Source organism: Buteo buteo, chromosome 6 (genome assembly GCF_964188355.1).
Source record: "Buteo buteo chromosome 6, bButBut1.hap1.1, whole genome shotgun sequence".
Taxonomy (NCBI): domain Eukaryota; kingdom Metazoa; phylum Chordata; class Aves; order Accipitriformes; family Accipitridae; genus Buteo; species Buteo buteo.
This window is the reverse complement of record NC_134176.1, coordinates 30,505,195-30,521,259: the sequence shown is the minus strand read 5'-3', so window position 1 is coordinate 30,521,259 and position 16,065 is coordinate 30,505,195. Positions and strand designations below refer to the sequence as shown.

Here is a 16,065-nt window from a genome sequence, read left to right as displayed (position 1 = left end):
AGTGTTTTGAATAAATTCTTGTTTTCTTAAAATACTATGAGGAATGATAACTGTAGGTTTTACTTACACTGCTGTTTAATTTTGTTTTACAGATCATAATATCAGTCTAGAGTCTATGGGAGTAACAGTAAATGCAGTGGCTGGAGCTCTTAAAGCTTTCTTTGCGGATCTGCCAGATCCATTAATTCCTTACTCTTTGCATCAAGAGTTGTTAGAAACATCAAGTAAGTAATAAACAATCTTGTCTTGATCCAATTATGTTATATTGATTGCCCTTATTGCGATTTTTACTTCATTCTAAGTTGAAAGGACTAGCTGCACTGAAATACTTTTTAAATTACGTAGACGTACATTTTTTAATATTCTTTAAAATTAACTATATGATGAAATTAACTTAATGCTTTTTTTTTCTAAATAAATTGTGTCTTATTATTTCTCCTTTTCCTAGAAAATTTAATTGGAGAAATCTACTTTTTTTTTTCCATTCTGTATTAGTGCTGCATATGATGAAAACTCTTGGAAATGTATTGCGGTTGTTAACAGGGGGGTGAAAACCCCTTGAATTCATAAGGTCTTACATTCAGAGTAGGCTTTAGAAATCAGACACATCTATGGAATATTATGGTAATTCTCTTTTAGATTTTTTTCAAGTTCTTTTTGAACTCCTTATAAGATGAAATGCTTAATTTTGTTTGCCTTACAAATGTTTTACAGACACTTCAAAGTGAAATGACTAAATTCTTCCCTTCTTTTAAAGAGTATCTCTCTTGTATTGGCAGCAAGCTGTTTCAAAAAAAGACTGATATGCAATTTTGCAGGATACAACTGTGACATACAGTATTCTTAACACTTTTTTGTTCAAAACATGAAAATACTAGTGTAAACCCAAGGCTTGGGCCTGGACTTGATTCATATATAGTCCATTAGAAATTTTGTATTTTTGGACGATATCTGTAGATACCTATTTGTGGTATTTCTGCTGTACTTCTCAGGCAAATTCCTTGTTTAATGTAATTAGTTAGGTTTTATTTTTTCTTAAAAGTATATCAGTTAAATTTCAGTCAAAACATGCAGTAGCTTAGAATATAAGTGGACTTACTGTTTTAAAGTACCATTAATATGGCTTTAAATTTCTCTTTGGGATATATTGGAGCATTTTTAACATTATTTCTATGGTAATAGGGTAAATCAAATTTCTTTTTAGCCATGCAGTCAAGTAATAGAGGTGAGCTTGTATTCCTTTTCATGATACGAATCATCATGGAATAGAAGTATATTCTGCAGAATGTATGGTTCTACAATACTTTAGTGGTATTTTCCATAAATGTTTTAGCAGCAGCATTAATTGTTTTGGTTTTTTTTTAAAAAAGTTATGTTATTCCTTAGTCATTTCTTACCTGTTGCTTATTTCCTCTTTGAAGCATAAGTAATGTCCCTTGGGCCTGTGAAAATCCCTGTTCTTTAAACAGTATATTTAAAATAGCTGCACCAGGCCCACTCATAATTTTTTTATTATTTGAGTAACTGATAAGCTTAAGATATTCTAAGTTCATGTGCATGTCTTCCTTTGCCCAAATCTTTTTGAAACTTCAGTCCAAATAAATCTTACAGATATACCTAAGTCATAATATTTTGCAAGCAGAGGAAAATCTAGCAAGAAATGACCCTGTCACATTGTTAGTTCTCATTCTACAAGCCAACAATGAGCTAATCAAGTGATTCTTTGCTGTTAAACACAGATAAACAATTCTGCTTAAATACAGAAAAATATTTTTGTGTTTAAATAGTTACCTCTATAATAAAAAAGTTATTCTATGCAATAATATATGCAGATAGGAATTTTATCAAATATTTTCTCACTTAATATTTCTCTGTGGGTATCTTATCTGTACCATTATGCTAGGAAAAAGACTTAGCAACGCTTTATTCAGTATGTCACTTATTTCTATAGAAATCACGGATAAGACAGAACGGCTACATGAGTTAAAAGAAATTGTGAAGAAATTCCACCCAGTGAACTATGATGTCTTCAAATATGTAATAACTCATCTAAACAGGTTTAGTATTTTTCTACTAAAATTTTGTTTAATTTGTAACAATTGCAAAAAAGATTGTGTTAGTAACAATGAATTGACTGCTAGAATTGAAAATTTCATGCTGCATTGCTCGTGTGTTAATAGAAATGTGGAAAATGAAACTAAGAGGTTAATTAGAAAAGCTTTGTATATTCTGTTCTCAAATGTTATTGATGTATGACTATCTGGTATCATCACTACTATGAAGTTATAAGAATGATTGGTGAACACAACAAAAAAGCTTGAAAGAATAACTATGCAGTGCAGTTAACAGATCTTTTTTCTTTTCTTCTTTTCCCTCCTCTCCCCTCTCTTTTCCCCTCCTCTCCCCTCTCTTTTCCCCTCCTCTCCCCTCTCTTTTCCCCTCCTCTCCCCTCTCTTTTCCCCTCCTCTCCCCTCTCTTTTCCCCTCCTCTCCCCTCTCTTTTCCCCTCCTCTCCCCTCTCTTTTCCCCTCCTCTCCCCTCTCTTTTCCCCTCCTCTCCCCTCTCTTTTCCCCTCCTCTCCCCTCTCTTTTCCCCTCCTCTCCCCTCTCTTTTCCCCTCCTCTCCCCTCTCTTTTCCCCTCCTCTCCCCTCTCTTTTCCCCTCCTCTCCCCTCTCTTTTCCCCTCCTCTCCCCTCTCTTTTCCCCTCCTCTCTTTTCCCCTCCTCTCTTTTCCCCTCCTCTCTTTTCCCCTCCTCTCTTTTCCCCTCCTCTCTTTTCCCCTCCTCTCTTTTCCCCTCCTCTCTTTTCCCCTCCTCTCTTTTCCCCTCCTCTCTTTTCCCCTCCTCTCTTTTCCCCTCCTCTCTTTTCCCCTCCTCTCTTTTCCCCTCCTCTCTTTTCCCCTCCTCTCTTTTCCCCTCCTCTCTTTTCCCCTCCTCTCTTTTCCCCTCCTCTCTTTTCCCCTCCTCTCTTTTCCCCTCCTCTCTTTTCCCCTCCTCTCTTTTCCCCTCCTCTCTTTTCCCCTCCTCTCTTTTCCCCTCCTCTCTTTTCCCCTCCTCTCTTTTCCCCTCCTCTCTTTTCCCCTCCTCTCTTTTCCCCTCCTCTCTTTTCCCCTCCTCTCTTTTCCCCTCCTCTCTTTTCCCCTCCTCTCTTTTCCCCTCCTCTCTTTTCCCCTCCTCTCTTTTCCCCTCCTCTCTTTTCCCCTCCTCTCTTTTCCCCTCCTCTCTTTTCCCCTCCTCTCTTTTCCCCTCCTCTCTTTTCCCCTCCTCTCTTTTCCCCTCCTCTCTTTTCCCCCCTTTTTTCTGTCTTTTCTGTTTTTTTATTTTGGTGTTTTGTGTTTTTTTTTTTTTTGTCATGTCCTCCCCACCCCGCCCCAAGTAGCTGTTAAAATTGTAGACTAATATAGGTTTTAAGGGACCTGAAAGTTATTTGGCCTAAACCCACCCTGCCCATCCCTCCCCCCGCCCCTTAAAGCAGGGCTAGCTTTAATCAGAATCTAAAATGTAGCAATACCCCTGCTGATTAAATAAAATATAGAACAAAGCTATAAGTAATAGTAAATTGGTTACACTTGCTTCCTAAATCTTGCCTCTTGCTTGGAAATTTAATGGTTTTCTCATAAAAATTATTTATCTAATTACTAAAATAATCTGATATTAGTAGATGTATACTACCTCATAATCTGACCCTTTATGTGCACAAGTGTACAATATTCAGTCATAAAAACAAGACCAGCTTACTCATGTTTCTTTTTCAGCTAAAATGGGATTATTCTCTGAAATCCACTGAATGAGATTAACTACATTATTAAATAAAAGAATAAACATTGCCAAAGCTAAAATAACTTTTTTTTTAAACAAAAAACTTTGTTATCCAGCAATCTGTCACTTAAAGTTTAGCTTGTGATATTTTTTTCTGCATTTTTAGACAGAACGACAGAACTGTTGAGGTTGTAAGGGACCTTTGGAGATTTAGTTCAACCCCCGTTGCTTTGGCAACTAGAACAGATTGCCCAGGACAGTGTCCAGTTGGGTTTTCAGTATCTCCAAGGAGGGAGACTCCACAATCTCTCTGGGCAACGTGTGCTAGTAGGGCTCAGTCACACTCACAGTAAAAAGTCTTTTCTTATGCTCAGCTAGAATTTCCTGTGTTTGTGCCTGTTGCTTTTTGTCCTGTCACTAGACATCACTCATTTGAGAGATCTTCAGTCTCTTGATGATCTTTGTGTCCTTTCACTGGGCTTGCTCCCGTATGTCCATGTGTCTGTTGTGCTGGAGAGCCCAGAGCTGGACCTCGTACTCCAGATGTGGCCTTTGCAGTGCTGAATAGAGGGGAAGGATCACCTCCCTAGACCTGCTGGCAGCACTCCTAATGCAACCTAGGATGCTGTTGGCCTTCTTTGCCACAGGGGCACACTGCTGGCTCATGTTCAATTTGTTGTCCACCAGGACTTTCAGGTCCTTCTCTGCAATAGTGCTTTTCAGTCAGACAATTTTGTGTATATACGCCAAGCTTTTCGTGACATTTAAGTTGTTAAATTGTTCTGGACTAGTGTGTGTGTTTCTGGTTTTGCAGGTATTTGTAACAATCTAACTGGGCATGTAATGTGGGGGCAGAAATGAGACCTTTTAACTTGCTTGTTTAGTCAACAGAATGTAGGTGCTCTCTATTGCAGTTTGGAAGGAGTCTTTCCACTGAATGTATGAGAAACTTTAAAATTTTAGGCATCTACTTTTACACTTCTCTGTCATGTATACAACTTGCTAATGCTTTGTAAAGTTATCCATTTTCCTTTGCAGGGAACTGGATCAATTTTTCCATTGCAATCTTGCTAAATACAAATTTAGGCCTAAAATAGATCAAATCATATCAACTGATAAAATCATTCCATGCATTTACATATTACAGAATTGTAAGATGTGCTTGCGTGTGTCTGAAATAAAACAAAACAGCTCAAACTTGACCTAGCTGTTAGTTACCTGAAATGTTTCAATAGTTGGTAATGGACCTGATAGAAATTTTTGTGGAAGAGTGGCAATTTCTGAATTGTCAAAAGTCTTCAGCTGGTCACCTGTTTGCATAGCATAGCTGAATGTACAGTGTCAAGTACCTGGATTGCTGCAAGTAGAAGAGCTAAATATCATTTTAAAAAATCTTGAATAGGTTCTAATGCACATGTATCTACAGAACTTACTGGAGAATGTAAGTGATGTACACGGGCTTTTGCTCTCCAGTCCACTCTTTCTTTTAATGATGATTTACATTGCAGGTAGCTAGTAACAAACTAATCTTTTCTTAATTAAGAAAGGCTGTGATTTTTTTGTCTCATTTGCAGTGTCAGGTAGTTGCGTTCCATTCAACAAGAAAACTGCTTGAATGTAAGCAATTGCATGGAGAGAGAGAGAGGTAGATATAGGTGGATACAGGATCTTAAAGGGAACTTGTAACTAAATTCTTTACAGCCTATTTTTAAGAGATTAATCTGTGGTAAATTACTGCTCATATATAATTGAAATGGAAGTGTTCATCAAATGAATACTTTGTTAAATGACGTAAAACACTCTTCTGTATGATGGAAGAGTTCTCATCACAAACTGATGTTGTAAATGCTTTGTTTTTACATCATATGTCATTAGAGTAAGAAATGTGGTATTGTTGTATAGTTAATAGTGGTTGGTGACTGATACTATTTTGGTGTGTCCACAAGCACAGGACTTGGTTATTGAAACAAAAAATACAAGTATTATCAAGATGAGTTTGCTATTGAAATACGAGAGACCAATAACCATAATAAATGGGAACAGTGAGGTGCATTTTTCTGTAGTGTGATAAGCACCTTTCAGAGCATACTAGGTATCTAATTGTGGTTGATTAACTGTAAGCAGAAGAGAGTTTTAAAGATGGAGTTGAAACAGGACAGTGTTGGATTGACATTGCTTTTTTTTATATTGCTTGTGGTTTATGTTTGTTCTTTGATAATGACTTCCTTTATACATATGGGCTAATATGGCATTATATGCTTCTGAAGTCTGGGAAAACATAGGTGTACAGCTTTTAAAGTCTGATCATAGAGCAGGCTTACAGCCTGAAGTTCCTGAAGAGTTTGCAGTGGAGGAAGGTGGCAGGAGCAAGAGAAACGGCCTCTTCATTTTTCATTTTAAGTCAACCTAAAAGAAGGTGAATAGACATTTGCTAAGCACTTACAAGAAGATTCTACAGTATTTTGGGAAAGTTTGGTAGGAGATGGCATACAGGTTTGTAGGTTTTTGTTTACCCTTAGAAAGGACAGAGGTAAAGTTTAAACACAAGAGAGAATAAAGTTGATTGTTTATCATATTTAATCTAGTTGCGAGCTGCAACTGAGAAAGAGGCGCAATGCTCTTATTTTCTAGCTTCTAGACATAGGTTTCCACTGCTTCATTTGTTGGATCTAATGATTATGCAGCTGCAGCATGTTGTAAAGGAAAACGGAAATAGTGGAAATCTAATTTTCTGTAGGATACACTAGCTGATCTCAGACACCCTGTGGTCTGATGCCAGAAAGTTGGTGGAGAGGGAGAAGGAAGAGGGGAAGACTTAAACTCTTTAATAAAAAAGCTAAGCAAAATGTAGGCTTACATTTATATTTTCGGGTTCTTTGATCCTTAAATGAAGTTAAAATGCAATTCTTTTAGGAAAGAGATTATGAATATTACTGTCACTCAGAAGTAGTATACAAATATCCTTTGGACCAAACTTATTCAAAACAGATCGAGAGGCAATATTTGTGTACCCTCACACTATTTGGAATAAGTAATGCGCATGCTAAAATGGAAGTCTACCCTTTATAGTTACCACTATATATGCATTGTAAATGAGTGAAAATATTTTCTTATAGCATCAATTCTGGTGTTTACTATGGTTTTCACAGCTTTTGAATTTATGGACTACAGCCAGCTGTCAGAAATTCTTGCAGTCTGCTCTTGTTAATCATCAAAATTGTAACTGACAAGTTGCTGAAGTTTCATTTTCCATCTATTTCTGCAGGACAACTGTAGCTTGGTTACCTTTGTGCTCTCTACTGTATGTATAGGAATTGCATGTTCCCAGATGAATGAATATCTTAGGTGTTTGTTAGATTTATTAACACATTATTTTTAATGTATCTCTCAACACTTCTAGATAAAATTGTGATGTTACTTTAGAATGCAGAGTATTTTTAGAAAACAAAGTATCCTGGCTCTTTCTAGCCTATTACTATGAAAAGCAGTGCATTTTTTCTGGGGAGGCATTTAATTGTAGATAATAAATTTGGTAACAGGATGGTTTGCTGGTTTGTTTGTTGTTTTTTTCTTCTTCTAATAAAGTATTGTAATAATGAATTTAGATCATAAGTGAAAAATCTGCTCCAGCACCTGCTTAAAAGCAGGAAACTTCTAGGAACAGAAACCCAGTTGGAAACCTTTGTGTTATACATTGAAAAATAAAACAAAATTAAAAGTGTGTTGGTATTAGTGAAATTTCCACTGATTATGTTCTTTACAGCTTGGCCAAATTCTCATGATGGCCAATATGAAAAAACCTGCAGAGATGTGCTTTAATCAACACTTAATTTTTTGGTTTTGTGTTTATTTTTAACATGTGATCTAATGTGATGCCTTTTTCTTTGAGTACCACAGAAGTTAATATCTGACTGTCCTACAGTAAGAAGCCATTTCTGTCATTTTTCTTCTAGATGTTTTAATGGATGAAATTTTAATTTTATGAAATCCAGTAGCTGGTTGATAAATTCAGAGTTTGTTTGTGATTGTCACTTCAAAATGTTGGTGGAATGTTGAATTTCTTTCCTGATTAAAACTTAATCAGATTTATATTTGTCAGCTATCCAAATCTGGAAAAGCCATGGTTTCTAAGTTTTCTTCTGCATAACCACTTAAAAAAACCCCAGGAATGATTGTTTTAATGGATAGCTGGAGGAAAGTAACAAAAGTCTTGAGATTGTTTGATAATAATGCTTACAGTTAGAGCGCTATGAAAATATTTGTAGTTGATTACATACCGGTTTTAATTCATTCTGTGTATGTCATTCTCATTTCAGGGTTAGTCAGCAATATAAAACCAACTTTATGACTGCTGATAACTTATCGATTTGTTTCTGGCCTACTTTGATGAGACCTGATTTTGAAAACAGAGAGTTTCTTTCTACCACCAAAATCCACCAGTCGGTTATAGAGACCTTCATTCAACAGTGTCAATTTTTCTTTTACAATGGAGAGATTGTAGAAGCACCTAACCCAGTGGCATGTCAGCCACCGCCTTCCAACGCAGTGCAGATGGTGGAACCAATGGTACCTCTGCAGTTACCACCACCACTGCAGCCTCAGCTGATACAGTCACAATTACCAGCAGACGCTCTTGGTATTATATAAATAGAAGATGATTGCAGGCAGCCTGGCACTGGACAGTAAGGACAAGCTATAGACATGCATGTTTCAGGATACAATAATGTACTTCATATTTATGAAAAATAATTCCCATCCAGCTGATTGGACATCTTTTTGTTATATCCCGTACTGTGTTCCTCATTTGTACACACTGCAGATAAAAACTATGTGATAAGCATGACTGGAGAGGTTTAATTTTTAAAAGCAAAAATAGCTATAAAGTACAAAGCTGCTGCTGCATGATACCTTATTGCAATCACTATATCATTCCTGTGACGGTTTGTCACAATATATTGTGAATAAAATTTTTCTATAGAAATTTAATGATTTAAAAATTACATTTATGAAACATTCAATGCTTACAGCCTGCTTTATGGCTGTTTTTGTTATTTAACATGCTATTTTTGGCAATTTTATTCACATTCAAGCGTTCTGTGTAAACAACTAAAGCCCAGCTATAGTTTATTTTGTAATCTCCTGGCTACTTATGTGACGGTATGCTTAGGATGGTTTATGGAAGAATGCAAAATGCACTGTTGAGAATTTTACAATCCCTCACCATCCATCTTTACTTGTAAGTAAACCTGTGGACAGTTTGTTAAGGGTGGGTGAACTTGCTTATTATTTCTTACAGCACAATACCAAGGACATGCTTGTTGTAAAAGTGAGTTTCAAATATTGTACAAAAATTTTGATGTTGCCTACTTATTTCTTTGTTCCATTACTGAACTAAACATTTTGTAAAACTGTTAATTCTGTAAACAGCTGCATGTTTAAAAGATCATTGATGGTCTTGTAAACTTAATCTAATATATTTTAGATATTTTAATTTTTCCCACTTGGGAATACATGTAGTGTTTAGAAAATAGTTCATGACATTTTCATATAAGGTTATATAACTTTTCATACATAAACATGGATTTTGTTGTAGTAAAATTCTCTAAACCAAACAATGTTTTAATCTAGGACTTCAATTAATCTATTCTTTAAATCTATTTTTATGTGACCCTTTAAAGATATACAAAAATGCATTGCTAATACATAGCAATAAATACTTTGGGTACTGACAATTAACCTCTTTGGAGTGTGTATATATAAAATCACATAAACTTGTATTCATATTTTTTTCCTGTGGTATGTTGTACTAAAAATTCAAATGACTGATTTTTTTTTTTTCTCCACCATATTTTTAAATTATCTTCTTTTTTTTGCCCCCACTTATTTTACTTTTACTTTGGTACCGATTTTGCTGTAAAAGAATGCTGCTTAATTTAAACAAATCTTTTGGTTAAATATTTTGTTAGTGGTAAAAAATTTAGAAGGTTACAAATCATAGCAAAGGGGAGACCATAGATAAACACTACCTGTGAGACTTTTCATAGCAGCTTTTTTTCCTTCATGCTCAAAATATACCTTTTTAGGTCTGCAAAGAAGAAAACAGTTTTGGCTCATTCAGCTGCTAGAATGTTTTGTGTAGTTTAAAAAAAAAAAGCTTTATGATGGTCACTGTTGTAATCTTCACTTATAGCAAGATTTAAGATCGTCTTGTATGTATTATAGTAAATAGATGATTTTGAGAATTAAGGCTTTTAAGAGTTTGATTTGCTCCATTTTCCCAAAATAAAAATTGCCTTTCCCACTTATGTCCTAGGTATTGTACTTCTAATTATGACTTGGATTATCATTCTAGATTACTATGATACCATAAACCTGGCTGCTGTTTGAAGTACATGTATATTATAAATTATCTTGATATTTGTGTTATATTCTTGCAAGTAATTATCTTTTCTAAGAAAACATAAACAAAAAAGAAAAGTCAACCCTATTCCTATTGCAAAGCACACAGGAATTAATAGTACAATAAAGTCTGTCCTGTAAATTGTAGTATTCTTAACTTGTTCTACTTCACCTTTTGTCTATATAGCTTTTATTTATAGTTGTCAGTCTAATCTTGGCATGTTTAGCAAAGAAAATGAAACTTCAAGAGTTTTATAAACTATTTCTAGGTTGCTAAAGAATTTATTTTTCTACTGTATATGGTATAGACAAAGCATCACCTGTACAGGAAACAAGTCTATTTCTAATAGAAGTAAGCTTAAAAATAAATGCCAGTCATATCCCTATTTAAAAGTTCTAACTATAAAGTATCTCCAGTCTTTGTAATGTGAATTACATTTTAAACTTTCTACAAGTTCCAAGTTGTTTACCATAATACTTAACTAATCTTTGAATACTAATTTTTAGAGTAATTTACATTCCATTTCATGACAAACTTTCATGTTGAACTTGTGTTCAGAAGTGTTTGCAGTATCATTTATTTCTTGTGTATGTTGTTATGGCTAAATCACGTCATGATTTTTTAAAATCTTAACACTTATATTTGGCCAAATATGAAAGTTTTATTACATTTACTGGATGAAACGTAAAAAGAGAAATAATAAGAAAGCATGGCATGTGGCGCTTGATTGTCACATGGAAAAGTCCCTGCATACTCTTTGCATTATAGAAGTGTTATATGCAGGAATGTGGATATGTGTGTATGTGTAGTATATACACTTTGATATTTTTTATGTGTTTGTGTGTTTGGGTACACAACCACATATGCACAGGCTTGCATGCACATACACCCACATAGTAAAGTTTTTAAAAGATACTAGGAAATTATACCATCGTTATTAAAGATTTATAATAGAGCTTTCTCTATTATTATTTTTATTAGTGCTATAAAATGAGGAAGCATGTCATTATATACAAATTCCTCATACTTTGGCTCATGTAGTCCCTTCTAGTTTTAATGAAAATCCAAACAATAATAACTATATTTTTTAATGTGAGCATTTTTACAGTAATATCTATCTTGATAAAGATACAAATGTATATTATTTTTGGTTGAGCATCTCGGTGACACTTTATGGAGTAGTTTGTCTTTTTTCTGTAATATTGATATAGACATACTGCAGTGTATTGTCTTTCAATGTTTTAGCAATTTTAAAATCCCAGGCCTGAGTTACAAAAGTGCCATTTTAAGTAATGCTTAACAGGTTATTTCAAAATTCCTTACCCTCCATGATCTTGTGGAATTTTAACATATATAGTGTAAATAGATTGCAGACATCAACTTAAGTGAAAATACACTTTTTTCTTGTTGTATGTTTTCTCCATTATTTGAATCCTGGTTGCTAGGAAATTATAGATATGTTTAATTTTAGTTGCTGGAGTTTAGCTTCCAATATTTATGATAAATATAGAAAAACTATCAATTGGAGATTTAAAAAAATTGGCCTTAGCTTACGTGCTTATTTCAGTTTTTTTCAGTAATTGTGATGCTGTTTGTCAACTGAAAAAATTAGACGTATATAAAAAAATTTTGAAGTCAAAATTTTGTTCTTTGTTTATAATGTAATCTTTTGTTGCTACATCAGCAGAATACTGCAGTGAATTAAGTATCAGTGAAGCTTATTCTGTATAAAAGATGCAACGAATAAAATACTAAGATGCTTACTGTGTAGAATGTTCAGTTTAGTTGCCTACTAAATTTTTAAAGGCAAAAGCAGCCTATCTTTCACATACACAGAGATGAAATGTAGCAGTAAATCTTGCTAAACCGAGTGCACCAAGTGTGTGAGGTATTCTGGGGGGGGGGAGGGTGTTTCTTCTTGCATTGGATGCGTCTTTTAAACTGCTGAATTTTGGAAGGGATTCTGACAATGGTGAAGATTTGTCTGTAGGTAATGCACCCCCCCAAGATGGATATTGCATACACTAGGGAACAGACCTCAAAAGTGACACAGTGTAAGATGTTCTATTTTGCTGTGCAGTGCATGTGAAATTCTGTGGCTCATGTGACCTCTTACATTTTTCACCTGATTGAGCTGCTCATCAGGAAAGGCTGTGATTATGCAAAGCAGTTTTTCAGTTTTCTACCATGCTAAAGGAATGGGTCTCTTAAATTTTTTTTTCCTACAGAATCCTTAAACCTGAAGTAAAAACTGTGGGGTTTGAGGTCAGCTTTAAATTTTCAGACTTGTATGTTATTGGTTGTAACACTGCTAACTATATGGGATAAATCCAACTTTGATAATAGTACTGCTTTTAATTCTTGTGCATGCGACACCTATGCTTAGTTTGTTTCTTCAGAGCATCTTAAGTCATATGGCCAATGCAGAAATAACTGCAAAAACTTACTGACAGCCTTCAAATCTGAACACTGTTCAGGTTTTATTATATATCTTAACCCTTTTAGACACTGGAGCATTTAAATCTCAAATAAGATGCTATATTTAGCATCTTAAATATAACTTACCTATAACATACTCAGTGTGCAAACCTCAGTTTTTTTAGATTGCTATATCAAAAAAATCCCTACTGAATCCGAAGCATAATCCAGTGTTCAGGCTCTGCAGCAGACCACAAGTTTCTGGTGAATAGCTGTCCTAGAGAACCAAAGTGTAACGTTAGTGTTCACTTGTGTCAAAGTCAGTCCTTCAACTAATTCATAGTTTCCATAGAATCGGAAGGGATGAATTTAATCTGTCATCATGGCTAGTGAAAGTGAACACTTCCTTCCTTTTCTTATTGACAATTTCTTTCCCGAGTGTGTAGATGGTGCATGTTATGGCTGTTGCCCACATGTTTCTCATCTTCCTTATAAAATGCAACGCATGTGCGTTTAGACCTGGTATTTTTGTTGCTGAATTGAGTGTCATTGATGCCTAGCCAACATTCTGGCACTTTTATATTACAGAATAGGGTTTAATATACCTGATTACATTAATAATAATTTGTCTGTTACTGTTTTTATTTCATGTAATGTAGAAAATACAGAGAATTAAATAATTTCCCTGAATGCCTGCAGTGCAGTAATTGTGGATTTTCAGTCTTAGAGTGTGATAATAATGAAAGGCCATTGTTGCTTCTATTTACAAGCAGTTTGAGTTAAGAAAAGATGGGAAGGGAATCTCGTGGTGGTACTTCTAGCCATGACTGCATGTCAGTGCGTCAGGGGTAGATACACTGACTCGAAGAGTACCTCTGGCTGCTTATGTGACTGACTGATTTATATAGTGTAGCTGTAGCTTGTATTTTCCCTGGAATTACGGTATCACAATCTATCTGTTCTTACAGATTTTTCTGCTTCACAACTAAAGAAGGGAAGGGAAGGCAAAGTAGCCGTTCTCATCCCTTCCTGCCATTCTGTCAGCTTTGCCACTGATGAGAATTGTCAGGGGCTCCTAAATTGCTCTTGCAGGGTTTTACTGAATTAAAAGTAGAAAATGTACAGTGTGGTAAGTTATGAGTTGAAGTTCTTTGGTTAACTGACACTGAGTGTGATGAATTGGTGAAGCATCTGGAAAAAACCAAGTTGCGCTATTAAATTACAGGTGGTGTGGTCTCCCCTTGAAGGTTCCACCCTCAGTACTTGGCAGTGCAACCTGAGTTTCTGCAGTGACTGCCCTTACTTGGTCATATGACCCTGTGCAAGTTGGGAATGAAGAAGAGATCAAGAAACCTACCTCAAAAATCATGTACTTTGAACAGCTGCCTCTTAAAAGACTTAGGTGAAATTATTAAACATAGAATGTAGCAAAAAAAAATATGGAGAATGAAATGTCCGTAGTTCATTATTGAAATATGTATGTATAGAAACATACTTTTTTTTAACTTAGTAAAGAAATGGATGTTGATACAGTGGTTCTGACGTAGTAACAGGTGGCCAGCCTGCTACAGGTAAATATTGCTAACAATTCAGGTGTCAGGTTTTGAAAACTGAATGTAAACATATGTATCTCATTTTGATATCCTATCTGTGAGTTGTCTAGCTCTAACGGTTTAATTTTGTTATCCTCTGTGGTCACACAAATAAGCCTGATTTTATGTCCTTTATTTAACTGTATTTGAGTTGAAAAGTTTTTTTATCTCTTCACAGATGACTGCTTTCTTTATTCTTTCTTCTCTTAGTATTTCTTTTCTTATTTAATTAGCCTTAAAGTCAAAACTATTTATAACATGATCATAATACTTGTCTCCTGTAAAACATACTGGGTCCCACATAAAGTTTATAAAAGTCTGTCAATACTCTTTTGTCCCCTTTTGTCTGCACTTGTCTGTGTGCACTCATTTGCTCTTTTGGGTATGCAGGGCCTAGGGCAATGTGGCACTTGTCCATGTCTGGAGATTCTCGTCGCTAGGAGATAGATACTGGGGTGATCCTCTTTCGTATCTTAACCTGGTTTTAATGAAAGAGTGCTGGAAAGAGCAGCTAGGAGACCACTTAAAAATGGTGAGGGATAAATATTACGAGTTCTCAGTACATCAGTGAGGTGGAGATGCTCGTCTCAACTGGGCTTCATTTCTGTGCTAGAGGTTTGTGTGTAGGGAGCTTTCAAGCCTTCCACTGATAGTGTAAATGGAGGAGGAGATGGGAAAGCTCTTCCCTATACCCTTCTTTCCAACTTCAAGGGCCAGTGTTGTTCTTGCAGAGTTTGGGGGACCAAGTCCTCCATGTTCGGTGTGGAGTTTCAGCCCCACAGAAAGAGGGTCATGGATAAGCATGTGGTCTTCAGCCAAAATTGGTGTAGCTAAAGAGTGGGGACGTACATACCAACCTTAAATTGTTTCTCAGCATCCCTGTTCCTGGAGCATGGTGCCCTGAGAATCGTTTGTTGTTGTTTTTTTAACACAAAATAGTTTTGAGTGGCATTGCTACCATAATGTGCAGTTCTAAGTCATCTTTACATCTCATCATAGCTGGCCAGATCTATTTACCAGGATACAAAGCTTCTCTGACCTGAAATACTTCTGAGGAAGTAGAAATCAAGCTCGATTCTCCTTGGACTCGCACATCGTGCTATCAAGTATTATTTTGTATTCTCTCTTCTTTTCAAAGAAGGTAGTTTCTAAGAAAAAAGAAAGGGCTGAACTGTTACTTCTCAGAGGTGTGTTTTTGTAGCATCATAGTGTCACTGAAGTAAATGCCCAGCTCATTCAATGAAGTCATGGAAGTAGTGTATGGGGATGTGAATGCTGCTGGAATCATTTGGAAGACTATTTGTGGCAAAGTAAGTGAACTGTGGAACAAATTATCCTCTCAATCATGGCTCTATGGTTCTTCTTTGAAGGAAATCTGATAATTTTATTTTTTTTTTTCCCCTCCAGAAGGGAGGTGAACTGGTGTGCGTGTAAGGTGATTGTCAAAGCTAAGCTCTGACCCAGTGGGGAAACAAGCAAACAATTTGACACCAGAAACACCCTAAAACACTCTGCAGACATCTATGTCCAATCCTAGTAGTCAAAGTATTGAGAAGACCTGCATGCTTCTCTTTTTCTCCAAGACCATGTGCTTCTTGTAAGCTGAGGGTCAGGGTCTTATAGCTCCCTTTGGATTTTGACCACTGCCCCACATCCAGTATTCTGCTTAAAACATTGGCTGTAATAAATGTGGTTTTAAGCTACTGATCTGTAAATAGGTTGAGTCTGATTTCCTGAAATCTTATCCCCCTTCCCTCCTTACCCCCCCACTTCTTTATTTTTTCTTTATTTTTTTTCTCTCCCCCTTCATCTGCCCTGGAAATAGCAGAGCTGCTCAGCTAGAATTCCCTCAATATGAAGAAGGGATTCTGCTGCAGGGCATTCTCATTTGGGAGTACT

The 16,065-nt window shown here is 35.8% G+C and overlaps 1 protein-coding gene across 1 annotated transcript in view; it reads left to right on the top strand.

Annotated features, from left to right (window-relative positions):
- Nucleotides 1–11,919, top strand: part of ARHGAP5 (Rho GTPase activating protein 5) — a 52,823-nt gene extending 40,904 nt beyond the window's left edge. The window contains exons 6-8 of the mRNA XM_075030309.1: nt 93–224; nt 1,952–2,057; nt 8,073–11,919. Of these exons, the coding sequence (XP_074886410.1) occupies nt 93–224; nt 1,952–2,057; nt 8,073–8,403 (569 nt within the window). The 3' untranslated portion in view covers nt 8,404–11,919. The remainder of the gene's footprint in view (nt 1–92; nt 225–1,951; nt 2,058–8,072) is intronic.
- The last annotated feature ends 4,146 nt before the right edge of the window (nt 11,920–16,065 follow it).